The 27356-nt window shown below is 39.3% G+C and overlaps 1 protein-coding gene across 5 annotated transcripts in view; it reads left to right on the top strand.

Annotated features, from left to right (window-relative positions):
- FAR1 (fatty acyl-CoA reductase 1) overlaps positions 1-27356 on the top strand; it is an 85997-nt gene that overhangs the window by 39615 nt on the left and 19026 nt on the right. For 2 of the 5 annotated variants that reach the window (XM_064512972.1, XM_064512969.1), the window contains exons 1-5: positions 6562-6738; positions 16074-16268; positions 20262-20437; positions 23099-23278; positions 27071-27248. In XM_064512972.1, the coding sequence (XP_064369042.1) occupies positions 16080-16268; positions 20262-20437; positions 23099-23278; positions 27071-27248 (723 nt within the window). In that variant the 5' untranslated portion in view covers positions 6562-6738; positions 16074-16079. Of the gene's footprint in view, positions 1-6560; positions 6739-16073; positions 16269-20261; positions 20438-23098; positions 23279-27070; positions 27249-27356 lie in introns of those variants that run through there. The other 3 variants (XM_064512970.1, XM_064512971.1, XM_026104452.2) reach the window with 3 other exon arrangements.

Genomic DNA, 27356 nt, shown 5'->3' with positions numbered 1-27356 from the left:
CAGAATATACTGATCAAAGTCGCACTTTTTAGGAATTGCTGACATGATGTTGTTATGAGAAAAATAAGACTAAGCTGCCATCAAGAGATCTATTTTCAGCAGAGGTATGAAAATATTTCTGTTGTGCAAGATCTCATCGAAACTTCATGTAGAATATTGTGTTTTCCAGAGAGAAGGGCTCCTTGAGTGACTGAGAAGAATACGATTCTTTGTACAAGGAAACATTTATAGAACATGGCTAGTTCAGCACAGCAAAATGAAAGCTGCAATGGGATATGACTGTTCTCTACAAATGTATTACTGTGGGAATGGAATTTTTTGGATGAAAAGGCCTGTGATGGTAAGGCACCAGAACCATCAACCCATTAGGCTCCCTTTAATCCCATGTTCGTAACTGGGCTGCTTTTCCTATAACTTTTTTTAGCCGACTTGCTGTTCCTAATTGAGCAATAACTTCCACATCTTTAATATCTGGAACCTTGGAACAAGTCTATCCTGTAGAAAATCTATTCTTTACTGAACTGTTTTATTTTAGTCATATGATCCATATAGCCACCTTTCTCAAATGGTGTGATGACCTAAGCCTCGTATGGCTGAAAGTAAGCCTCTGTCCTCTCGAAGGATCAGTATATCCCACAGCACTCCTCACAGATATCAGCCATTCCTAGTAACTGTTCCTACCACCCTTAGGTTTATCAGTATACTAAATGTACTAAAACACAATTAAATCCATTAATATGCCACAATTAAGAAGAAGAGAAAAAATATCCAACAGAAATATCAATATCAAACTGACAGGGCTCAGCACTGTCCACAGAACAGGTAAAGATGTCTTGGGGGATTAGTTTTAATCTGTTTTTTCAAACTCAGGAGATTTTCCAAGATGATTTCCAATGAAAGTTAGTTTCATACTTTGCATCTCACAAGGGGTATTTCTGCTGCTTTTAAGTGCAGCAGTGAGAATGCAAAAGAACTGATGCTTGTGTGTAGTCAGGCAGCAAAAGATAAGAATCAGCCATAGCTGGAAGCTGAGCAGTTTAAGGTCTAAAAGACAGACTAATGCCCAGTTAAAGGCCAACCTGAGAAAAGCCAGTGTTTTTATGATCCTAGTGGTTTTAGTCTTTCAGTGAATGCTTTTTTTGCATTTTGAACACACTGAAAGCAAAGGATAAGTGCCATTTCAGGCCAGTCTAAAACAAAGAAATCATATCTGACAGTTATAAAATATATATTGACATCCCCTTGGAAAGAAGTGCCAGCGTAAGCAAGTGCTCAAATGTGACAAGTTACTAGTGGGGTTCTTCTTGGGTCCATTTTGAGAACAAAATATGTGATATCTTCATTAATGGCTTCAATATGAAAAGTGAAGATACAGTAATAAAATGTGTGGAATCACATAATTATTCTTTATGAATGTGATAGAGAATGAATATGAAGTAGTAAGAAGAGATATTTAAGGTAAAACAAATGGGTGAACATTGGAAGATACAAGGTGTATAAAGTATTCATGAATAGATTTTGTTCGGAAGTTAGAATGCGGTTCCTAACCATCAAAGTAAGGAAATTCTGAGGTAGTCTTGTAACAGGAGTAATGCAAGTAAGAAAATTAGATACATTTATGGGAGAGATTACAGTGTATGATGTGGTTTTCTGCAAAAGGTCAGCTAGATGATTCATCTAGGCTTGGTTCCTGTGTTCCTGTGTGGATAAGAGAGCTAGGAAAAGGTAGCTACTAGCTGGGTTCTAGCTGGTGAGTATTTGCACTAGTTAAAGCCCTATACAAAAGCTGAAAATGTTAAGATGAGGGTTACAGTACATTAGTTAGTAGTGTACTAAACCACTTCCTACCCTGCTAAAAATAATGTCTTGCTGCTTCATTGCTTCTTTTCTGCCTGATTTTGTCTCTACTGTTTCTTAGATTTTAGGACCATATTTCTTTTGTGTGTTTTTAACAGACTAGGCCACTTGGAATACAAGTAATAAACAACAAAGTTTGCATACTAGCCCTGAGCAACCTGCCCAGTTAGCCACCCTTTGAGCAGGGGGGTTGGACTGGATGGTCTCCAGAGGTGCCTTCCAACCTCATCCATTCTTGATTCTGTGATTAATAATCTATGTATTATGTTGGAATCCTAATGGCTGTCACTGAAAAACAACGAATTTAGTGTAAGGTAGCATGGAAAACATTCAGAAGGTAGCACAGTGCATTCAATTGCTAACGATATATTTGAAGTTGTAATTCCATACCTACCCATACAGTTTGTACACCTATACCTAGTATGTGTTAAATATAATCAGGATTAAATTTTACAGACACACAGAACTCTAAATAGCTATGCTCAGTCAGTTAGTTCATGAGTAGAAGACAATAACAGCATTTGAACAAAAACTCTATTATTTCTTTGGAAAGTAAAATTGTAATGGTTTCCTCTCTTGAGGGGTTTGGTCCAGTTTGAATCCAAAGATATCTTTAATTTTCTAACTAGTTTTAATAGACAGCTGAAAATAAGTTCCTGGATGTTTCCTAAACTGGTTTAATTAATTTTGATCAGGCCCTTATCTTTGAACCATAGTATCTCAAATTAGAAGACAAATAGTTTTAACTACATTAATTACCATTCATACAAAGCCCCAGTTTTGAGTTTCTGTAGAATTGTATCTTCCATATCACATCAAATTCAGAAGTACATTTGCGAATTCCAGCCTATGTGACTGAGTAGAATGTCTTATAGCTCAAAGATAAGAGCCATTAATGCTCGTAACATCATACATGCACCTGTTATAAACACCTTCCATGACCAGGACTGTAACTACAACAAGATATCCTAACAGTGCTGCAACGAGGATCCTAACAGTTTCACAAGTGAAAGTTGCTAGAGCGTAACAAATTTGCATGTCCACAGCTAAACAGAAAATGCCCGAAAATGCCTGTGTGCATACTTCTGACAGCATGGAAAATAAAAAATTATTTGTGTTGACTAATCCTTTACTGAAATGAGTTACATTTATTAAGAAATAGAAGTGTGCATCCATGTAGTCCTCACAAATAACTAACTTGTGGCAAATATGTGCCTTAGTTTATGAAAAAAAAATCCCTTGATAATATGCCCATGGCCTATTGAAGTAAAGATACATGACTATTGTTTGCATAAAAATAGTTCTGTGCCTGTGGTATATAGTGGTGAAGTTTTGCATAGAGAAACAAAAGTTTCTATATGTATAATGTGTTCCTGCAGTGGGCTGTCATTTCTAGTGATACTTCATGTTTTTGGTCTGGCACCTGTCTTCCAGCATTGCTGCAGGTGGCAACTTTTTCAGTTTCCAAAGCAGGGATTCTGGGGAATTTAAGCTGCACGGTATAAAATTAAAAATTTCTATCATTTGGTCAATAAAAGGTACAAAGTTCTTTTAACTGTTGGCCTTGCCTAGAGTTAGAGAGACACAATGAAGTCAGTCTCTGGAAAATTCTTGTGAAAGAAACAACTTGCAAGTACTGCTTAGAAATGTGAACCAATTTAAAGACATGAACTGGGTCTCTCTCTCTTTTTTTTTCTGACTGTATGTAGGTGTTTGTTTCACACTCCAAGCAAACCAAGATTTGGCCTTGCAGGCATTTTTAATTATTTAGCTATAGATTTATATAACCCTGTGTCACACTACCTCTTTGCATTGGGTAAGAGAGTTTCAAATGCCTCTTTTATATTAGCTAATCCAAGTCTGTGGCTTCTTTATAATTTATTCTAACATTCCCAGACTAGAGCATGTTTGTGTTAATGTCTTCTCAGTTTTTTCCTGTGATGAAAAATTCACATTGCTACCTCATACAACCAGTTTGTTACATTCTTTGAGAAGCAACCATACAGTACTGCATTAAAATGCAAATGCATCACAATAATGTGTCACTATGATGTTTTCCTCTCCGTAAATAATGTAGGAGGGATAAATTAAATGTGACTTCAAAAGAGTAATCTGGGAAAAAGAAAATCAGATTATTAGGTTTAATGGTATCCCCACAATTTCTGAGGTTCTGAGATTATGAAAATTATTACAGCATTGTGAACTCATGCTCTGTCATTGTGGTGCTCTGTTCTGTCAAGACATTTTGCCCTAATTCAGTAAAAGACTGACTCAACCAGATGATATTATGTTTTAACATGCTGGTATTTTGAGTTCACTAAATAGAACTGTATACTGCAGCGACGATGAACACAAACTGACAACATTGTGCTCTGAATATTCTTATATTATGATCTAATGGCATCAGAAATAGCTTTGTGATAGAGTGCTGTACTGTGCTGTGCAGTGGTGCCACTAAATCAACTTGTCCTGTTGCTTGCTTGATAACTTTTACATGTATTTTTCTGTTCTTTGCCTAGTTCTGCCAGAAAATTTAATTTAAAATTATGATACTAAAAGCGCTTAATTATCACTATTATGAGGAATAATTTATATTATTTGAGTGCATCAGCTGATACATTGTCACTGCATTATACAGGTCAACAATGAGCTACAAAAATCATCAAATGATACTGCATTATCAGTATCATCAGACCAGAATTTAAGCTCCACCATTTTTTAACTGTTTTCAAAAAAAATGAGGCTGGACAAAATAAACTGTTGTGCCTATATTAAAATATTATTAACATCTTCCTCATTACTTCCATTCTGTGTCACCAAAACTCACATTTTGCAAAGTGACTTCTTGCAAATTCACCCAAATTTAACTACTGTAATCATTTGAGAAACTTTAATTTGCATATGCCCAATAGAGATTTTTTTAAATAAATTTTCTGAAGAGTTCATGTGTACCGAACTTACTCTGCAACTGCATCTCTGCGTTGCAATGAGCTGTTCCATGTTGGGGAATCTGAAATGAAAGAGCTTCATCCCTATAATGAAAAAGGCTACCATATGTCAGCATTTCACTAGAACAGAAAAGAAAAACAGTAATGCCATAATAACCAACAGCAAGTAGTGAGATTAGCAGGGATGTGGGTGTTTTAAACTCAAATCTTTGCACTGCCTGATGTACTTAGTTTTCAGATATGGCAGATGATCAGATAAAAATTCAGCTTCAGTGAGTGAGTATTTTCTAAGGAATAATGTGATTGTCTGAAAAACTGTCCACTAACAGTTATGATAAAGAGTTTAGAATTATGTGATTCTAAATACTCTGTGAAGAAATCAATAATTTCCTGTTTAGAGTAAGGTTTAACTAATAGGGAGTAAGTCATGAAATACACATATCACAACGAGGAGAAAATAATTACTGAATAGCAGCTCACAGCTGAATAGCTGTGAGCACAGCTCTGATTCTCATGGACTGGATGAGGCAGGAGTCATTCTGAAAAAGTAATATGCAATTGCATAATCAATGTCTGTGTTGACAGCTGTTCTCATGTAATAATTTATATGCACCCTAATCCAAACTAAGATTGCTTGGGTGAGTCTATATAGGAGGCTTCCCAACTTTTGAATGCTTGATATTTTAGTCTGATGCAGGTCTATGTGTACAATATTTAGTTGAGAAATAAATGGCATATGACAACAGCGCACAGCATAACGGCATGTTGCTTTCTAGCCTAGTGGTATCTGGTAACAAACAAATGGTAAAACAGCTGTAATGCAATGGTATTTGTACCATAGGTATCATCTTTGTATTAATAGTACGCTGATATTACTGTCATTGCACATGTAACACCGCATAGGGTCCCCAGCCATTTGGCTTGTAGGTGCAAGCTGCTAAAAGTTTCTCAAGTGTTGCTACTGTGTAAACGCCAGCTTGGTGGAAATAGTTTACCTCTGCCCAATGCAATCTCTAACTCCATCAACAATTGCTTGGTTCGCTTTATAGAAATCATAGTTGCTTTCTATCGCTGCAGTAATTTTTGAACCTCTTGGCTGATTTCAACCAAGTTTGTCTGAAAATCTCAATGTACTGAACCCCTAGAAATGTCACAGAAATGAATGTGTGGTGTGCCATGAGTTGCTGGGTATCTCTGTAACGAGCCATACGGAAACGATATCCGTGCATGTACATATGACAGTACGGTGGCCCGTGTTTTGTTCATGTGCGATGCGAAGCGTGGCAGAGGCTCGAGCAGGCACGGTCGGTTCCTCGGGTGATGCCCGCGGGGGATGACAGGCCGTGGCGCAGCGCTGGGATGGAGCAGCTCCTGCGGCCGATCCGTGCGACGGCGGATGCGCAGGTTGTGGCGTGGCGGCGGCCTCGGGACAGCCGTCGGGGCCGTTTCACAAAGCCGTGATGATGGAGGCCGTGACAGAGGCAGTTCCGCGTCTACCGCGTCGCCTCCGCAGCTGGAAGGGCGAGCGGCGAGGCTGCCCCGCGGCGCCATGCGGGCGGGGGGCACGGCGGCGGCCGTTGGCGGGGCGCGCCGCGCGGGCACGGCCGTTGGCGGGCGCGGCCGTTGGGGCGCTGGGGGGGGGAGGGGGGGTCCTCGCAGGCGCGCGCCCCTCCCGCCGAGCCGCGGCACTGGGTGGGGCTCCTGGAAGCCGCCAACCCCCGGCGCCCCCGTCCGTCAGAGCGGCGCGGGGCGCAGCCAATAGGCGGGCGGGTAGCGCGCGCGCAGCAGCCAACGGGAGCGGCTCTTTTAGGCCTGCTGCCCAGGCCGCTCGCAGCGGCGGGGGAAGGCGTGGGCGGCCGGCCGGTGTGGAGGTGCCCGTCCGTGCGGGGGGAGCGCGGCAGCCAGGCGCGGCGGGGTCCGCCGCCCGCAGCAGGTGCTCGCGCTCGGCCGGGAAGCCGGGGCGCCTGGAGGGGGAGGGCGGCGCCGCCGCCGCGGGCCGAGCCGCTCCATCCCCTCGCGGCCGGGGGGGCGGAGGCCGCGGAGGGCGGGAGCCGTGAGGTGCGGCGGCGGGGGGGGCGGCGAGGCCGCGCTGAGGGGCTGATTGCCGGGAGTGGTGCTTAAAAAACAAGGGAAAAGGGAAAAACCCCCGGTGGTGGCGCGGGCGGCTGCGTGGGCAGTGGCGGGCTGCGCTGTCGCGCGGGTGAGGCCGGAGGCGCCGGGGCCCGCGGGGCCTCCCGCGAGGAGAGCCGCGGCGCCCCCTCTCCTCTGCGGGCCGCTGCCCGCGCAGGCCTCCCGCCGCGCAGTCCCCGTTTCTCGGAGCCCCGCTGGAGTTGTGGCGCGGGCGGAGAGCAGTGCGGCGGCGAAGGGGCACGAGCTTCTCTCCCCGCCAGAAAAAACGCGCGGCGAAGAGGACTAAAATCGTCCGTTTCTTCAGACAGGAGTGTGTGTTCAGTGGGTCCCTGCGTGAGGAGAACGGTAGCTTGAGCCCCGATAGCTGGTGGTGCGTGCAGCAGCCCCTGACTCTGGGAAGAGGCTCGGAGTCCTTGTGGAGCCGGAGCCGTGCGCTTCTGCAGGAGGATTTTTCTGGCACGAAGCTTCAAACTAAAGTGTGGCTAATTGCAGAGTTACACTGTGTGCCTGTGTGACGAGCAGTTTGCTTGAATCCCATGGAAATAGAAACTTGTAATTTCATGTAACCTACTTTAGAGTTTTAGGAAATGAGCAACATGAAAGCTTTTGCTATTTTAATAACTGTTTTAAAGGTAATTAAAACAGAAGTGGAGCATTTAGGCATTTTAATACCTGTAACATCCATCTTCTAGCAGGCTAGAATTTCTGTTCCCCCACCCCCTCCTGCAATCTGTGACCTGGTGTCCACACTGCATAAATGAGTGGAGATACCGTTATTTTCAACAACTTGTAGAACTTCCTAGGATCCCTATACTCCTCGGCTCCTCTACTCTGTTTTTCTGCCTTCCTGCCAAATATAAACAATTCTGAGAAGGAGAGAGAGGCTTCATACATCCTTTTTGATTGGTGTTGGCTGTTACCTATGCTGGTTGTAGGACAGGTCAGCAATTTATAAGTAGAATTTGCCATAAATACATATGATTAACTTATTCTTAAAAATGAAGAAGTTGTAGGGAAAAAAACCCTGTCAGAAAATCGAAAGCCTTGTTTCCACATGTCTGGAAAAAGCAAAGGTAAACTTATGGAATATTGTGATTAGGCTTTAAATAGAAACTGACAGTTTGCAGATGAATAATGAGTTATTTTAGATTTCAGAAGGAGAATTCTTTTAAAAAATTTTTGTAGGAACATGAGGGAAACTTTTCACTGATTTGCATTGAAAAACTATTAAATTGCACTATGTTAAAATGATATACTACTTGACTGCAGTTTTGTATGGCTAGTTTTGAAGTGGCTCACCTTGACATTAAGAAATTATAGAAGAGTCTTCCATAACTGTAATAAAGAATTTAATTTTAATGAGAATTCTGAAATCATAACTTTCTTCTTACCACTGTTCTACAGTCAGTAAGCATACTTACTGTTGATGAGCTATGAGTGCTTTTTACTACAACAGCAGTAGGAGAAGGCAGAATTTGGTGAAGCATGGTCAAGGGCACTAGAGAATTTTATTGCAGAAGTCAAGTTAATAAACTAGTGCTAAACATTATCATTTACCTATTAGATAAGGTACTGTGCTTTTTTCCTGTACATCTGTCTTAAACAATCTGAAGCTATTTCAGTCAAGAGGAGCTCAGATGTTCAGCAAGGTTGACTTTTTTTTTTTTTTTGGTGTGTTTTTTATTGTAAAAGTATGGGAAGATACGGAAGGAGTTTGGAAGTAGTAATTCCTGTGATTTCAAATTCTTTGTGCAAGGCTTGCTGTAAACTGTGGCTTAAGCATTCTATGTAACACACAATTTAAAACAAGTGAGGAATAAGGTTTTATTAATTAAGGATTTTGATTGCAGGTGCTCTGTTAACAAACTTTAATCATAAGCTTCAAGGAAATCCTAAAAGAAGGCTATCTAAAATGGTTTTTCTTGTCCTGCAGCTTTGAACAGAATGTAATTGGGAATGCAATTTTTTGGTCAATAATCCTTATCCTGTTTGAGATTAAGAATGTGAATCTAGGTTTTAATTGCTTGAGTTAGTCTTTTACAAGTTTGTCTAGTTTCACAGGAGAGCCCCTTGTGTGTGTTTTTTCTTTTTTCTTTTTTCTCCCCACCTGCTATTTGGTATTTCAAAATATCTTGAAGAATCATTCATAAAAGAAAACTCGGCAAAATGTCAGTATCACAGTAACAGCTAGAGCAGTAGTTGTGCTGCTGCTTAAGCTTTTCCTACCAACAATCTAGACTGGATAATGGAATACTCTGTATGAAGGCTAAATTGATGTCTTTGGCTTAAATTCTTGATGCAGTGAACAAGAACTGAGTAATCCTGTGGCTTCGGCGGTTCCTGTTGTTGTTAATTTGTGAGGTAGTGTTAATCCATCTCTTGATGTGCATAGGTTCCTCACATAGGTTTTCTGTTTTCCTTCAGGGATTAACAGGTGAAAGAGCCATGATTTATGCATCTGCCTTGGTAAACTCTGAGATTTTATCTTGTAACTTTTTCTTAGCTAAAAGCACAACCAAGATTTCTGAGGTAGATTCTTAGATAACTTAGATTGAGAGATCTGGAACAATCATCCTATTCAGTGAACCTTAAATCTACCTTCTTCTTTGCTTTCCTAAAATTTGCTTGAAAGCAGTCTGGATTTAAGTGTTAGAAAATAGTTCCCCATAAACTGGGGAGAGAGTATATAAATGCTTTTATGCTTTTATGTGTTATGATTTATTGTAATAGCTTAATTTCTGAGCTTTCTCTTGTGCAAACCTAGAGAGATGAAATTAAGGATATCAAAACAAATTTTCTTTCAACATGCACTTGAAGACTAAGCTCAACCAATAGGTCAATTCAGAAAAACATCAATTTACAAATAAATTTAATTATAAAGTGATAGTAAAAATCTTTTACTTGATTGCACTAAACCAGCTCATAGAAACATTTTTTTTTCCAATCCTCTTCAGAGGAGGGCTTTATGATAGAAGAAATATAACTACAGCAAAGCATGGGGCCTCTCTGGTACTCTGTTGAACAGTACTACTCAAAACTCATTTTAAGTCAGCTGGTACAGAATACTCTGAACAGAGGCGTAAGTGAGTACAAATCTGTAGTAAAATGAGAATTTTGGCTGAAAGAAGGCACGTGAATGTGCACGTGAACCACATGCATCAAATACCTCTAATAACAAAGTTTTACTGAGATCATCTTAACAGTGGCCCATGTCGAGGTTGGGTTCACCACAGTAAAACTAAAGGAAAAGAGGAAGCTAAAGACCTTGTGACTCTGAGCACAGCCCTAGTTTTACAAGTATGTTTACAAGTATGTTTTCAAATAGCAAATTAAACAGTCTGTAGCTTGTGCTAGAATGAGAACTTAAGAGTTGTGATTTTTGATTCTGCTAAGAATTATTGTGTGGTCATGGTTTAGTTGATCAGAATTCACTGTCTTTTTAAAGCAGCTGAGTGAATACTGTGCTTGTTTAGTGTCACTGTTATCTTAAAATATTTAACTGCATTACAGCATTTTGATTAAAAAAAAAAAAAAAAGTTACACCAAAACTTGAAGGACTAGTTCTGTAGCTTCATGTAAGATAACAATGACACTAAACAAGTAGGGTGGGTTGTCAGCCACACGTTTGCCACACTCTACAGAAAACTTACTGCAGTTGTGACCATGTACATGTACTTTTTCAAGCTGATATAGTTTGGTTGCATTTCATGTGCTTATCAAGATCATCAGTAAAGGAATGCTGATATAGATGAAATAGCTTACTCTTACCCTGAACCCATTCTAGTTATTAGTCTGGAAAGTGTGTAGGGAGATACTTGTGTTCTGGTGTAAGCTAAAGACTGGCTAGTTATTATTAAATTAGTGGACCCATTTTGGTAGTTCTTCGAAACTTAGTTGTTCTAATTAGCTTCCAAAGCTGGCAGCGTGCTTTTCTGCTCTTAGAGCTGTGTTGTATTTTCTTGGCAGGCTTATCCCATTGGGTACTGTGGCTTATAGCTAGTAAAGAAATGACCTTGCAGAGAACAGATAAGAATGTTAATGATAAGTGTAAAATGTGGGTAAGTTTGTCTTTTGCTAGTTGTGGGAAGAATTCCAAATCTTCCATGTGACTGTTAAGCTTGGAATAGGTACATTTTAGGTTAATTTGCACCAAAAGCAGTTTATGACAGGAAATACTCTGTTCTATCATATCAGTCTTTACTCTCATCTTCTACAACAGATAGCCTTCACAGATAAGGTTTCTCAGTGGATATAACCTTGGACCGTGAAGACAAACACTGTCCTCCTTTAGTGATATGCTGGATAGGTATTGTCCAAATAAGGTAGATCACTGACCCTTGCAGTTGTTGAAAATGTGGACGTTCTGCTGATAGCCTTCATTGATTACTTTTGCGGAAACAAGGCACCAGATGAAACGAGACATGATACCGTGATGTGACCCAGGCTTGTCTTGCTGACAATAACCTTGTTCAGATGAGTTAAATATTACTTTCTTGCTGCCTGAATCCAGTTCTTCGATTTTATTCTGGCTTGCTGTAGTATCCTTGCAATGCAATAGTTGAAGTTCTGTTTGAGGGACTTCACCTGCTGTGAAGTTGTTCTGTGATGCAGATACTTGTGTGTGTTTTACTTAGAATACATGCAAGTGCATTCAGGCTTGATGTCTAGATGAGCTTCACTTCTGAATATACGTAAATATTTCTTCCACCTTACCTTTAGAGCTTTTCCTGTTGTACTGCTATTAGTACTAGGTTCAAGGTGGTGGGGGTAAGAGGGAAATGAGTTTGTCAGGCTCATTTTTGCAGCACTTTTAGTGGTTTGTTGCTGATGCTTTGAGGTTGGGAAATGCACATTTCCTATTTCCAGTGATTGGATAGTCTTGTTATGACTGAATTTGGAGGGAGGGTTTTGCTGACATAGTTTGTCAGTGATAAACTAGAAAAAAGGCCCTCTAATCTTGGACAAGGACGTATGTACACCCCCCTGACTACTTGCTCGATTTAACATTTAAACATTCATTGGAATTGCAGCTTATTTCAGGCTTTCTTGGTGCTTGGAAAGCACATCTTGAAGCATCTTGATCTGTTTGGACAAATTTGAGAAATGGTCTTTTTTCGTGTTAAAAACAGAATGTGGACTTATTGTCCTTGTTTTGAGCATCACAGAGACCTCAGTGTGTTCAAAGCAATGAGTTAAATGTAGCTGCAGCAGCTCTGAAGGCAAACAGAACTGCTGTTGTGTGTTCCATAATAGCACTTGCTCAGCCTTGGACGCTAGAAGATGGAGAATGTTGGCTTGGATCCTGAAAGGGTGGGGGGAAGGCACAGGCTTGTCTGTGGTTTTTTTCTTATTTCCTTTGTCTTTTACTGAAGTGCTCAGGAGCTCTTAGTGTATCAAAGGACAGCACCTTTCAGATGAGCAGTATCTTTGTGTTACCATTAGTTTAGCTTTGAAACTGAATCCAGAACTATTCTAACGTAACATCAGTTTCTCTATAGCTTCTCTAACAGAAGCTTTTCCTAGACAACAAAGTATTTTTTTGTCTTTCCTGTGTGACTGTAGGTGGCTTACTTAAATCCCAACAATACAAGTCATCCAGAAACTTTGATTATCCCTGTTCTAGAACAAGAACCCACAAGAGAATGCTCTTACTAAATCTCTTCAACTCTCAGATTCCCTTCAGGGGCTGTTTGTCCTGGAGAAGAGAAGGCTGGGGGGGGAATCTTATCAATGCATATAAGTATCTGAAAGGAGGGTGTAGAGAGAATGGAACCAGACTTTTTTCAGTGGTGCCTAGCAATAGGCTGAGAGGCAGCGGGCACAAACTGAAACACAAAGTTCTGTCTGAACATGAGAAAAAAATTCCTTTACTGTAGGGGTAACAGAGCACTGGAACAGGTTATCTGGAGAGGTTGTGGGCTCTCCTTCCTTTGAGATATTCAAAAGCTGTCTGGGCACAATCCTTGGAAACATGCTCTATGTGACCCTGCTTGAGGAGGGGTGTTGAACTAGATGATCTCTAGAGGTCTCTCCCAACCTCAACCCTTCTGTGATTCTTTTTCTTTACCTATTATTACCTATTAGCTCTAAGAATAGCTACTATATAGGAATTCCAGTGTTCCACAGTGCGCGTTAGACAATATCATGTTTGCTAGGGATATCCAGCTGCATGTTTGAAGAGGTAGCTGTTAAGTCATTACATAAATAGTGAAAATATGTAAAGCTGGTTAATAGGTATAATTCAGCTATTGCAAACATGTAAATTGTACTCTTAAAACGACATTAAAAGATTGCTGACACTCCAGTGTTAAATCACAAATTGATTCTGCTGTGTTGTCTTGCAAGGTAGATATCTTTTTGGACCTACTCCAGCCTGTTATATGTTGGAGTTCAAAATGAAGTTGCCCCAGGAACAAAATTTGTTTAACTGGATTATTTTTATTAGGATGTGGGTGGGTGGCTTTTTGTTTTGTTTATGCAATTAACATGTTCTCCAGTTACTTGCTCTTTAAAAGAGCTTTAGACAGTAACACAGCTAATGTAATTGCAGGTATGTGGTAATTCCCTTCGGAGTCCAAGTTAGGCGTTGCCAACAGCGTATGTTAACTGGCATGTAGAGATAACATCTCAAAAGAAGGCAGGGGAGGGTGCATGGAGAAAGGGAACATTCTTTCCTTTTTCTGAAATCGTTTTTTCTCTGCTGAGAAGAACATGGACTGATTACTTAAATTGGACTTTCTTCATTTACCCCTAGATTCCATAACTGTCTTTACTTCAGTTTTGGTGCTTCTGGGCAATTCACTCACAGTCCCAGTATGTATTGGCACAGATAATTTATTAACAAAATCCTCTAGGAGCCATACCAACTCTGTCCTTAAAATTTAGTTTTGTTATAATTGTATCAGTCTTCTGTTCCCTTTGAGGGAACAGGAGAAAGACTTAGTTTCTGCATGGGAGCAAGCACAGAAATTCTTAGGAGGAAATAGAATTGAATAGTATATGCAAATATAAGGCAAACTAGAGTTAAGGGGAGGGCCTATGTTAAATCACAGTGAGTCCTCTTGGCTGTTGTGAGAGCAGCAGTAAAGACAGCAGGCCCAGAAAAAAATGACTTGTATGAGCTGTTTGGATCTTGCTTTCCCTGCTTTATTGCAGGTGGTATACTTTTGAAATTGGTTTAAAGGTTTGTAAATATGTGGCAAAACTGAAAGGTGAATGGGGAAAAAAGCTACTGAAGGGATCTCCTAACTTTCGAAGGAATGATTTTGGATCTTGGCCTCTGGAAATTGTAGCAAGTTTGAAACAGAACAAGAGCCACTGTAGCCCACTACCAGGGTTTTTAGATGTTTCACCGGTAAGTACAGAAGCTATCCTTGTGAAAGAAGGGAGTCAAAATAAGGTTCGGCGTGTTGGACAACGAAGCATAAGACTTTGTACCCAGACTTCTGAGACTGGAATTTGTGAGAGTAACAACTCATTTCTAGCAAGTAACTGTTTAGAGCTTGTTCAGAGACTTCATCATTATAGGACCATAGGAAAAGCACATCATAGTGCTTTTAATACTAAAGGTACCCAAGTTCTAGGCAAGTGTTCCAAACAGATTATATATATATATATATTTTTTTTCACCTTTTGGGCAAAAAGTGTGAATAGCAAGATGAAGCCTAGCATACAACAGCTCATATATATTGGCTGGTAAGTTTCTGCTTGTAATAGCTTGCTGTCTCAAACAGCTAAGCACTTTTGTAAGTTGTATTCTTGGGTGAAAGGTGCAGAGAGGCTCTCATCCTATTTAGCTGTTCAGTGTTGTAATTCTTATTTGTTTAAGAAAAAGTCTCCATCTGCCTTCAAGGAGACTGAACTTTTTTGAGTGCAGTTCTTCTATGGAGTCATGCAAATGCTCTTCGCCTCTTTGGTAGTCTTTTGATTGTGATGGTTGTGTGTGTGGATCTTGTGCTATTAGAGAGTACAATTAAACTTTTGCTATGCAAGTTTGTTATTTTAGTAACAGTACTTAGATTAGTGAACCAAGGTGTAAATATAGACATCTGCTATATAGTCTTTTGTGGTAAAAGTAAGCTGTTTTAGTGGGATATGGTGAAGACATTGGTATATCAGATGTCACAGAATGGCTTGCAATTAGCCTGAGCCACAGGTTGAGTTCCAGAGGTCATTAAGGTCATGTTCCAGAGACAACAATAGTGTGAAAAATAGACCTGTCTAAGGATGGCTATAATTCTCCAGTTTCTGGTAGCTTATTCCCAGTATCTAGGACTAGTCATAGTCTCCAAGCAGTTGACTGAAGGAGGGGAAAGGATTAATAATTCTCATAGTTAAATTAACTTTTTAAACTGAAGAAAAGCCTACAATGTTTTTGAGCAGTCTGCTGGGTTTCCGTTACCATCCCTACCCCTTCATTTCATTAGAAGGAATGTTTTTGACTGGCAAGTCTTCAGTTTGTGTGAGTTCTAAGAGCACATCTTGTTGGAAGGATTTTTTTTTTTTTTTTTTCATTTGGTGAAAAAGTGACACCTGTATTATCTGTTGAATGTGTAGTTTTTGTTATCAATATGAAAACAGTAGCGCCAGTACCAAGCTACTAACTTCACCTTTTCCGTGGCCTAGCATCCATCCATCACAGGAAGACTTGGCCTAACACTGATGGGATTTGCTGACACAAGCAAAATTCCAGAGCTGGCACTTGGCAGATGCCTGGCTCCCTGTTTTCAGTCAACATATTTGAAGCCTCCACTTACAATTATATTTTAATGATGTGACCTTTAGACTATGTGGAGCAGCCACCTAGTCTTGGAGCGTTTAAAGGACCATGCACTTGGAAATAAAATATATCAAAAGTTCAGCCAAGTGGATGTCTAATTCCTTAAAAGTAAAACACTATAATAGAAGCAGTTTACAATTACCGAACTGTAATAAGATCTTGTTTGAGTATAGTGACTCCTCGGAATGTGTTTGGGGTGTGGGGAGACATCCTTAAGTATTGGCTGTAGGTAAAAAATGACTGGTAAGCATTTCTTTTCGGTATGAAATTGAATGTTCACATCTGTGCAGTTTATTTAGGATTTCAGACTTGCAGAAGGTATGGAAGTTTTAATATATATTTTTGTAACTTCTATTAAGGTCATAATGGTTTCCATCCCTGAATACTATGAAGGAAAGAATGTCCTCCTGACAGGAGCTACTGGCTTCATGGGGAAGGTACTTCTGGAAAAGCTGCTCAGATCTTGTCCTAAAGTGAAAGCAGTGTATGTATTGGTGAGACACAAAGCAGGGCAGACACCTGAAGCGCGAATAGAGGAAATAACCAGCTGTAAGGTATGTGTCATATGCTCACAAAGTGCATTTTCTTCTGTCTTTTGTTTCCATTTCATTATGAGGACAACTTTGGTTTGTCTAAAGCAAATTACTGTTCAATGCATCTTGTTCTAACACAAATTGAAAGCTAAGGCCTGGAATATTAATCTTCTAGGAAAGCCAGTAGCAGAAAGTTATCCTTTATTTAGATCAGGAAGAAGGTGTTTAGCTGTAATGTATTGAAAAGTCCAATATCCGACAAAACTTGTTAAGAGAATGTATAATCAAGAGCAGGAGACAGCATGGACTCTGAGCTGTAAGACCTGGATTGTGAAGCTGATTTGACTACTGACCTGCTTTGGTCTTAAGCAAGTCACTTCTCTCTTTGTGCCTTACCTTATTTTCTTGTCTATAGAATGAGGATTGGCACTTCTCTCTTCTGGAAAGCACTGTCAGATCTACCAGTAATCAAGGAGATGTGATCTCAGCAGGCTATTTAAATAGGTTATGTTTGAACAGAATGGAAATGTTTGCCTTTAATAGATTCTACTATGGATTTCTGTTAGTCATCCACATCACTGTAAGCCTGTGACAACGAAAGAAAGGCACTGACATTCTTTGTTCTGGAAGTACCAAAGTAGATACCTAAATCACTTTTCTGTATAGATGTGCAGGCTATGCCCAGCTGATTATGTATTGGTCATGCTGCATGGATGAGGTGCTTTCCTCCTGAAAAGACTTATTTGCTTAATAGTTTGGTGGGCTAAGTTGGGAATTCTTAATGCATGCGGAACCATCCATCAGTATTGTCCATCTCTCTGTACAGAATATCCCATTTAAAATGTGAAGAAAGAGGGGACGGATTTGTAGCATGAACTTGGAAGCAGAGTTTGTTTATGCCTACCCATATCTAACACTCTCATGGGATGTGGGAGCTGGCAGCCCAGACTTGGGAAATGTGTTCAGATGCAATGGAGGCTCCACAAAGTGTGTACTTAGAAGCTCCTTAAAGGCACTCAGTAAAAAGAAAGTATGAAGGCATTTAAGGCAGGAAAGGCAAATTCTTTAAAGTAGGGAACTGAATTTCCTTGCAACTCTGACTAGTTGAAGTTACAGCAGACATTAGGGTAGCTTTGTCCCTAGTACACTCTTTTCTGTAGTCATGTCAAAACTCTAACTCATTGCTCAAAAGCATCTACTTGCATTCCAGTGCCTTGCCATAGCATGCAGCAGAAAGAGGTGCAGTGGGGTTTGGTTTTAAGATCCATCCACAGATTTTCTCCTTCATACTTGCATGAAATTGTCATCACTCCCTAAAACAAATATATGTTCAGACTAAACTCTGGAGGAGAAAGAAAGAAAAAAGAAAAAAAAAAAAAGCTGCTTACTTTGCTTTCTGTATACACTATTAACCAAATAAAAGGTGGGGAATATTCAGGCAGCTAGTAATGTGGACTGACTGAACTTCACTGAAGCTTAGGCCTCAGCATTGCTTTTGGGAAGCTCATGTGTCGTAAGAGGCTCTTAAATTTACAAGACTCAAACTTTCTGCTTAAAGTCTATACCAGTCCTTGACGTATAATAGTCCAGTGTGTTTTATGAGCCTGGCTAAGTATTTATTGCTGGAACAGGTCCAAAAGATGAATCCCTTTTGATAGGCAAAAATACTGCTTTAGGTAGTCTTACATCTTAGTCCCTGGAATAAGAACATAAAATGAGTGTTGCTGCACATCTGTGTAGAGACATAGCTGAATCAAGATATTTGTTCTGACTTTATCATGTGGTTAGACAAATTAGGTTGAAAATAGGTTGTATTGTTTAACTGGCATTAACTTGATCAAGATGCCTCCGAAGGAGTATGAAAATATTTAGTGGAATCTATTGTCTTAATGTGTCCTGCTGTGAGGGCCCTGCCAGTAATTTCTGACAACTTGGATTGGCACAGGAAGCATACTACAGATGTTTAGATACTCTGTTTCTTGAAGAGTTCATAATCTAAATGGGTGAAGGTGATGGTTAAGAGCAAAATTGAGCTGCAAGTAGCAAAAAATGTTGAGGTTTCTACTTCCATTGGATGCGAGACATCCAATTCCTGTGGTAGTTTGGCATGTGCATCGTTTGTGCTCTAGGTATTTATTCTTTCTACCCCTTTGTACTGGTGTCACTGCTAGTACAGGATTGTGCCAAGAATGTATGACTATGGATGTGAAACGGTGTGGAAGCACATATCTGATGCTGAAAATACCAAACCTGTTCTTTTGGGTATTTAACTTTATTTTTTAGCACTTTATCTATGGGACTGCTTGTCTGTTGTAATGCATATCATGCATCTTAATACAGTTAGAGAGCAGTAGCTTCAGTTCTGCACGTCCTTAGAGGCAGGCACCATCATTCCAGATATGAAATCATAGTAGGTCATTTTCAAAATGACAAAAGGCTTCCTGCCCTGAGGTAAGTGTCACTAGCTGTTCTGCATGAACTAAGCATTGTGAAGGCGTTAAATGCTTCGTGATGTTGGTAACTTTGGCTGCTTAGGATGCAATCTCATGCCTGGGAAGTCAGTCAAAGATGTCTACCACTGGGTGTATCCCATGTTCTTACTATGGTGTTACCACTACTACCTAGGTGGCCACACAGTGAGTTGTATTAGCTCTCAATCAAGCTGAAAAATATCTATCTACAAAAGTATTTTTCAGCTGGACCAGCGAGCTCTCACAGCTGCGGGGCTGGTTACTATTGCCAGTGCAAGAGAAGCAACAGGACGATGCAGAAGTTAGATGGGACTAATCTGTTTGGCAGCTGTACAAGCTTTGACTGCCTTAAGACAGTCATGAAACTGCACCGTCAGGTTAATTTAGAGTTGAAAATGAATTGGTTTCTTTTGATGCTGTAAGGAAATGGCTTTTTAACTACTTTCCCTCAGTATAACCACACACTTAAATAGGAGAGAAAAAAAGAAGTACTGCTGTGATTTTAATGCATTCTAATAGACTTGTGTTGAAGCAGTTGTGATATTGGCTTAATTGTAGAGGGGCCTGCTCTCTTGACACTTTCAAGTGCATTTTATTCCCACAGTACTCTTCCCTTGCGCACCCCCCCCCCCCAAAAAAAAGCTTAAATGTTAATGATTGGGATTAAGATGAGGCAAGAATTTAGTTGTGTGTATTCAGCCACATATATGGTTAGAATCCAGTTAATCAAATAAAGAGAATCAAGAGTACGTAGTGAACACAGCTGTGGGTAGAATTTTTTTAGTAAAATAGTTGAACATCAGTTTATAAGATTTATCAAATGTTCCAACACAGTGAGCAGCCTTTACTGTATCTGTTTTACTGGCCAGAGAAATAAGTGTGTGGTGTGTGTGTCTGGTTGGTTTGGGTCTCATTTTTGGTTCCCCAAAGCTCACTCGAGTCCAGGATAGTATTTCTGCTTTATTCTAATGTGTGTTTTTGGTTTTTTGTTTTCTTTTTTAAGCTTGACAAAAGCTTTCTGAACCTAAAAATATCACCAATCCTGCAGATCTACAAGAATTTAAGGGGACATTATATACCTTAGGAAATGGGCAGACTGTTCCCTTTTTTCCTCTTGAAAGAACAAGAGATAACAGTATTTAGTTCACTAATTAAAAATGCTTTAAGGCCTGTTGTCTAGTAGAGACCGTTCCTTCTTCTTTCTTTAGACATTGTAAGAGAAATCTGGTTTTGAGGATAGATATTAGCAAATTAAGTGCAAACTGAAGTTTTATAGCTTCCTTTGTAACACATGCAACACTTGTTCTGCTTTCACTGTTTGGCATCAAGCTTGTAGTTTCCTCACCGAATATGTTCATGTGAAGTTAGTAACATGCTGTTACAAGATTCCAAGCATGTTTTTTCTAACTGCTAATGATTATCTTGAGAAATAAGGGTGTATAACTCCATATAGGCAGAAAGTGGGTGTGTGTTTGCTTACATGAAACTTGTATCTTATTTTCACTGGCTATTGGTTTGAAATTTTAGTTCTGTTTTCTGACAGCTCTTTGACAGGTTGAGAGAAGAGCAGCCAGACTTCAAGGCAAAAATAATAGTAATTACAAGTGAACTTACACAGCCTGAACTGGATCTTAGTGAACCAATCAGGGAGAAGCTTATAGAATGCATCAATATTATATTTCATTGTGCTGCTACAATCAGATTCAATGAAACACTAAGGTGAGTCTAAAATTCTGTATGTGCTAATTTTTGTGTTAATTTGGTTAACCAATGACCTTTAAAGGGAGGGGGCAAATTGGGTGTCTGCATGATCTTGTGAATATTCAGCCTTTCTGTTAGGCTACTTGGTGTACTGTATGGTATTTGTGTGTTTGGTCAATTTCATGATACTTCCCCCCCCCCCCCCCCAATGTATTAACCTTTTTCCCTACATGGAATTTGACTTGAGCTGTTGGGTTGCCATTTGCCTTTCATAGATGGTCTTAGAAAGATGGGAGGCCTATTTAAGCCCACTTTGCCAAAGGTTAGATTCATACTGTCCAACATCAAAAATCCATATCTTCTTAAACCTTTAGGCAAAAAGGCAAGTGGATTATTGTCACTCAAACTAAACAAATATTAAACAAATGATCATTGTACTTTGCTCTAGGCCTCACACACACAAAGCTGTTGAGGACAGACTTGTATGATGCTGGTTTGGGAACATGTTGCTTTTCTGAGTCTTCCCATCCTCATATACTGCTCTAATCTCTGGGATGGCTGGCAAGAAGGATGTAAATAAGCTTTAACTGTATGCATTGTGCTCACTAGTTGTGTTAGAACTTTTCGCCCTTATGTAAGAGGGAACATAAACCATTCCTTCAGCTTTCCTTCTTGGAAAATGAACATACGTTTCCAAAGGGGATAACTTTGGCAGAGCTGTATGTGAGGGAAGCTGTAGCACTTGATCTTTTTACCTGATGAACAAACAAGAAAGTAAATACTGTTCAGATTTCTCCATGTCTTCAGAAAGCTCTTCAGTAAGAGGAATGGAAGTTTGCATTGGAGGGAATAGGGAGAAATGGATGAGAAAGATGAAAACTAACCTAAGTTGAATAACTTTCATCTTTTACAGAAATTCTGTTAAGGCAATGATAGAATAAGGACTAGTGAAAGTAAGAAAGATGATGTAAGAATTCTTACATTCACTTTTGGCACTTGATTTAGTGTTGAAACATGGAATAAATACCTGATTTGGGGAAATGGCTTTGAGGAATTGTTGCAATTTTTATAAAGAGAATGTAAAGCAACCCAAATAAAGCATTTCTCAGCCCACATCTTTGAATTGTTACAAATGCTGGCATTACCTCTCTGATAATGCTACACTGCGTGCTGAAATGTCTTAAAGTTGCCCACGTTTAGCACTGTTTAGCACCTGAAATGTCAGGGAACTGTCAACCTGTCAAAAGCCCAGAGGGACTTTCAAGCAATTTGAGGCTTGATACAGCAGTTTCTGGCAGTTTCTGCTTTCTTGGAGGACCCAGTATGTTGCTCAGCAGAAAATGAGAGCGCTGCTTAGGAGAAAGGTTAAGGCCAGAGCATCTAGAAGCTACACTGGACTGTGGTGTGTGGGTGGCTTTTTTTTTTTAACTGCACAAATCTAACCTCTAAAAACAGCCTTTATCAAATAGTTTATTAATAGGAATAATTAATGTAAAGTTTAAAATATCTAGTTCTGGATCAGCAGTAGGAATAAAGTCAAGAAAGTGAAATACTTAGGCTTATTTTGGAACCCTTCCTAATTCCCCATTGGTTATCCATTCCACAATGGTGCATATAGCTCTTGTATGACCTCTTTCTTTTGACCTTTTGAAAGAGGCGGTGAAGACTGAGAACAATATTTTATCTGAAGAGAAACAATTTATTTGGAGGTAGCATTTCCTAATGGTTGCTTTGGGATAATAACTTTTTTCAAATGCTTCAGTGATAACGTGAGTGTGATAAAGTAGCCTTAAACTTCAGTGCTTGCTTTTGGGGAGAAATTAGGTATTTTTGTTAATGTAACACTTAATGGCAAAGATCTTGATAAAGCTGTATTTAGCAGTATTCTTGAAATTTAAGTTGATTATTGCATTGTATGCAAGAAGATTAGAGCCCATAGTAAGTTCTAGGCTGGAGAGAATATCTGAACTGTATAAAATCATCTGTAGTAGTTGTTCTGTAAGCAATGTTCTGATGTGATAGAAATTGTAGATACCTACCTAACCTGTGCAGTTTCCTTAAGGACTCTCAATGAGAAGATGGGAACTTGGAGTGAGGAAGGTGAGGTTCTTGGTCATTCTGATTTTCTTTTTCTTCCTTCCCATTAGGCATTTATACTATTAAGCCTTGTGCTATCTTGCAAGAAGTTGCCAGTCATCTCAAATTTATTAGCCCTCCAAGCCTTCCCTCTCAGATGATGACCTCACTCAGCTTGAGTTAGGAAGTTCAGACATACAGTTAACTTTTGACTGACCTCTTCTGTGGTAACCAGATTCCCTGTTCCATTATCTCCTTCACATCTTGCGTAGAACATTTTATTGGAGTAGGATTGAGGAGTAGACTTAAGGAGGTCAAGGGTTCATTGACCTTCCCTGCTAGTAATGGAGCCTAAAGATGAAAGTAAGAATAGGGAAATTCAGAAAAGTTATCCTGAATATTAAGAGAAGTTCTAGATTAAGACTGGGGCATATAGTTCCAAGCAGAAGGTTAGGACAGTGTCCACGACTTTTTTTTTAGGAATATTTTTACTCTATGTATTAATAATTGAGGCATTAGGAATGAGTTGACCAGTTCTTTCTTTTTTTCACTTGTGCTTTTTTGTCCTGCGTTCTGCTAATCAAATTTCTGTTTTGTCAACAGAGATGCTGTTCAGTTAAATGTGATTGCCACACAACAGCTCCTCTTCTTGGCCCAACGGATGAAGCACCTAGAAGTGTTCATGCATGTTTCAACCGCGTATGCATATTGCAATCGAAAACACATTGAGGAGATAGTATATCCGCCTCCTGTTGATCCCAAGAAACTGATGGATTCTCTAGAGTATGTGTTGATGCTTCATGAACTACTTCAGCAATTTGTAACCACCTCCTTCCTAGTAACAAAGTACCAAATAATGATTAAATGGCTGAAAAATGAAGATTAGCTTATGCTGTCCTATAAGTCTAATGTATGGCTGACACTTCCCCTTACAGAAAAGGAAATGGGCAGAACTTTCACAGTCACTTTAATTTGATTGAGGTGTGGGCTGGTACTGAAAGAGACAGATACTCATTTCTGTTCCTGATGCCTCCCATATGCTGACAGTGGTGTTTGTGCAGCTGTATGGTGAACCGGATCAGGAAGCTGAATCAGTTTGGTTTTGTTTGTGTTTTTTTTTTTTTTTTTTTTTCCAGAAAAAGTACCTAATCTGTAGTTCTCTTCTGAAGACTAGGTGTGGAGTGTGTGGGTTGGGGTGTGCATGTGTGTGTGGGGGGGAAGGCATAGGGTGGTGGTATATGGTTTTTTGTTTTGTTTTTCTTTTTATGTTCATATGCTATTTTAGTTCACTGCATTGTTACATGAGTACTAGTACTAACCTTGTGAAGGGCAGGGATAGGACTAAGACAGCAGCGCTTTAGCAACAGCCTTTGACGTGTGCCTGAATACCACTGGAAGATCACAGCCCAAGAAACTGGAAAGGGTCTTTCTTAACTGTTCAGAAACAAAATTATAACAGTAGTTCAGTTGCATCTTCAGTGTTTAAGTTTTCTGAAGACCTGTTTTCTGTAGCTTTTTACTCTTGAAGTGGACAACACTAGGAAAAAATATTATTCATTCTGTATTTTATTTTCTGTGTATGTTGCCCTGAGGGTCTTATTTGGTAGCTGTCAAACCCTAACTGAAACAGGGGGAAAAAAGTAGCAAGTATGAGATGAGATGATAATATCTGATTATTGCGTTACACATGATTCATCTCTAAATCACTCTCTCCCTTCTCTGTCATACAAATATTATCTCTTGTAAGTATCAAACTAAAAGTAATCAGTTAAAAAGCAGTATGTTGTCTTTACCTTGGTGTTATAGATGGAAGAGCTAACATGAAAAACAAATGCAGTACTAAGATTGCACACTGAGATAAATTGTTTAAACAAGTTTCACAGGAAACAAACTTTTAAAGGAAAGATTCTGAAATAATTTTATTTTGTCTATTTTTCCTTTTTAGAAGCAGAATAAATGCAACTGAAAATCTTTTGGTTTGGGCTTGGACAGCTATCTGTATTTTAAAACCCATTGCAATGACATGCTGTACAGAGGCAAAGCTTTAGAAATTTATATAAGAACATTCTTGGCTGACTGAGACACTGGTACACACACACTTGTGCTCACCATGTGTCTGTTCCCCACACCCTCCAGATTCGCATCATGAAGGGATGGTGAGGCATGTTGCTTTGAAGATAACAGTATTGCTTAATAAGAATCAAAATATGTTGAGTAAACTCCACTTGTATGACTAAGATGTTGAGTCACTGAAGCAAATAAAATCCAAGTCTTAATTTGATGTGGTGAACACCAAAATAGCAATAGTTTAAGATGCACATCTTGGTTATGTTCATGTACTATGACTGGAGGTTACTACAACTTTAGATAAAAACAGCTTAATGAACTGGAAAGCAAGATGAAGTTGCAAGGCTTAACTAAGAGAAACAAGGTGAATAATGTCAAAAGAAACTGAAAATTGAATACTCACCATAAGAATAAATAACTTTATTTTCTTTTAAACTAATCACTGACTAATGCAGATTAGGAAAATGTGAATTTCTCTTGTTGAGGGAAATGGGTTTCAAGACTTCTAGTTGTCCTTTGGAAATAAAGTTGAGGTGCTGTAACCTGAGCCGTAAGATGGCCCTGCTACCTCTTAATGTTTTACCATTGCCTGTTTTTCTATTTCTAACTTTTGTGCTGAGTTTTTCTACAATTACATAAAGGAACTACAATGGGAAAAATGATGAAACATTCTATTAAATTGCTGTTAAACTTGCAAACAAAACTTAAAACATATCTTATCATTAGCTTTTGTCAAAATAGATCTTTTTAGTTGTTTTAAGGAATTGTTTTGACAGAAGCACATAAACTAATTCCTCTGACCTTATTGAACTGTACTTGAGCTCTCAAGGCTCCTTCTAATTAGCTGCTGATTAATAGCTAGGTTGGAAAAGATATGGAAATCGGGCTGTTACAAGACTGAATAAAATTCACCTTTTGAAAGGCAAATTTCATCGTTATTAAAAAAAAAAAAAAAAGCATGTGATGTAGGAACTTTCAGCAGGAAGCCATTTGCCACATTGTTTTCTAGTTAAGTCATTGTCTAAGCCTTCATGTTCAGTCGCAGGGCAAATCGGGTCAAGGAGAAGACACTGGGGGTGGGCTGTCAGGTCAGCCCTCTGACCAAGCCTGCTGTGTGGGTTTGTGATCACTTAAGCCAGCACAGAAGTGGAAGTGGTGGTTTGCTCGTAATGCAGCTGACACTTCCTTTTGGGAGCATCAATTCCTAGATTACACAGTGCTCGCCACCTGTGTCCCAAAGATGATTAACTTGCTAAGTCTGCACTTCACATTTGAGAACATAGTTGGTGGGGTTAGGATTATTGCAGGTAAAATCAGTATTTGCTCTACAGTAGGTGTGTAATAAACTAACTACTTGTGCAAAGAAAGTAGTTGCTTCATGGGTTGCATGTCAGTGGACACTCAGCATGCAGCCCTCATCTTTTTTTGTTGATTTTGAGAGATTTGTTTTGTTTTCAGGTCAGCCTGTATCCGTTTAAAAAAAAAAAAAGGGGGGGAGGGGAATGTGTAGTAGCTTTTATCCTGTCTAACAAGAAAGGAAAAAAAAATCTTTGATACCTAGCCTAGTTCATAAATGTGCTTGCTTTCTAGGATATTTTCTAGGAAATATTTTCAAAAGGATTTTGCAACTGGCCAGATACTCTGGTGAAAGGTTTTTCCTCTTAGCATTCATTTTCAAATGCTTAGTTTTATGCTCTAATTTGAAGCAAGATGAGCATGAAGTCAGTGTAAACATAGTTTTCTACAAGATGGTGTTAATGTCACTAGTCCATCTTAACTACGCTGCTGTGGAGGAACACAAATATAAGTGATCATAATTTTCTTCCTCAAGCTCTCTTTTCAGAGCAGTTATAAATAATAAGTTGCCACCTTAATTTAAATAGTAGTGTACAATCAAAATGAGTAATGGACTCATTCTGTTAAACTTGAGATAGATACATAGATATCTGGTTTTTTTTCCTTGCCTCTGTTGGAATCAGCCTTTGGTTTAAAAGGGTTGGGGTCGCTCCCCCCATGCATGGCACTTTAGGAAGCTATATAATTTTAAAGCTTAGCTCAGGGTAAGCTGCTTGCAGACACTGTTTGGTATGTAAATGCTTGTAGAAATATTCCATAACCTTTAACCTTTTCAAGTAGAAGGAGATATGTGATTTGATAGCCTCAGTGGGAGTTGCTTTTAAATCCTAAAAATCAAGCTGACTTTTAAAATTTAGTGATTTAATGTTAGATACTATGATGGTTGCAGAAATGTGAACTGAATTGTTAATTTTTGCCTAAATTTCTTTGCAGAATTCTTGCTCCTCTTATGCTTATTCAGCTTCTAGTGGAATGCTGATGCTTTCAGTTTTGTCATGGATGGTGTTTTGAAGAAAAGACTAGATTTTTAAATTATTTTCAAGAGTATTTTTATTTGTTTGATCTTCCCTTTTTGCATATTTCTTTTTTTATTTTCCCTCCTGGTGGAACAGCATGCAGTTATTTACACTTGCCTCTTTTTTGTTTCTTTAGGTGGATGGACGATGGTCTAGTGAATGATATTACTCCTAAACTGATAGGCGACAGGCCCAATACTTACACATACACAAAAGCCTTAGCTGAATATGTAGTACAGCAAGAAGGTGCAAAATTAAACACAGCCATTATAAGGCCATCTATTGTTGGTGCTAGCTGGAAGGAGCCTTTTCCTGTAAGTCATTGAGTTTTCAATTGAATATCTTGCTTGTAAACTGTAGTACATGCTGACAGCTTGAGTATGTAGTGGCCCATGTGCAGGAAAACCCTCTAAACTTTGAAG

Source organism: Dromaius novaehollandiae, chromosome 5, assembly GCF_036370855.1.
Source record: "Dromaius novaehollandiae isolate bDroNov1 chromosome 5, bDroNov1.hap1, whole genome shotgun sequence".
In the NCBI taxonomy this organism is placed as follows: Eukaryota; Metazoa; Chordata; class Aves; order Casuariiformes; family Dromaiidae; genus Dromaius; species Dromaius novaehollandiae.
The sequence above is the reverse complement of the archived record's forward strand: the minus strand, read 5'-3'. Positions and strand labels throughout refer to the sequence as shown.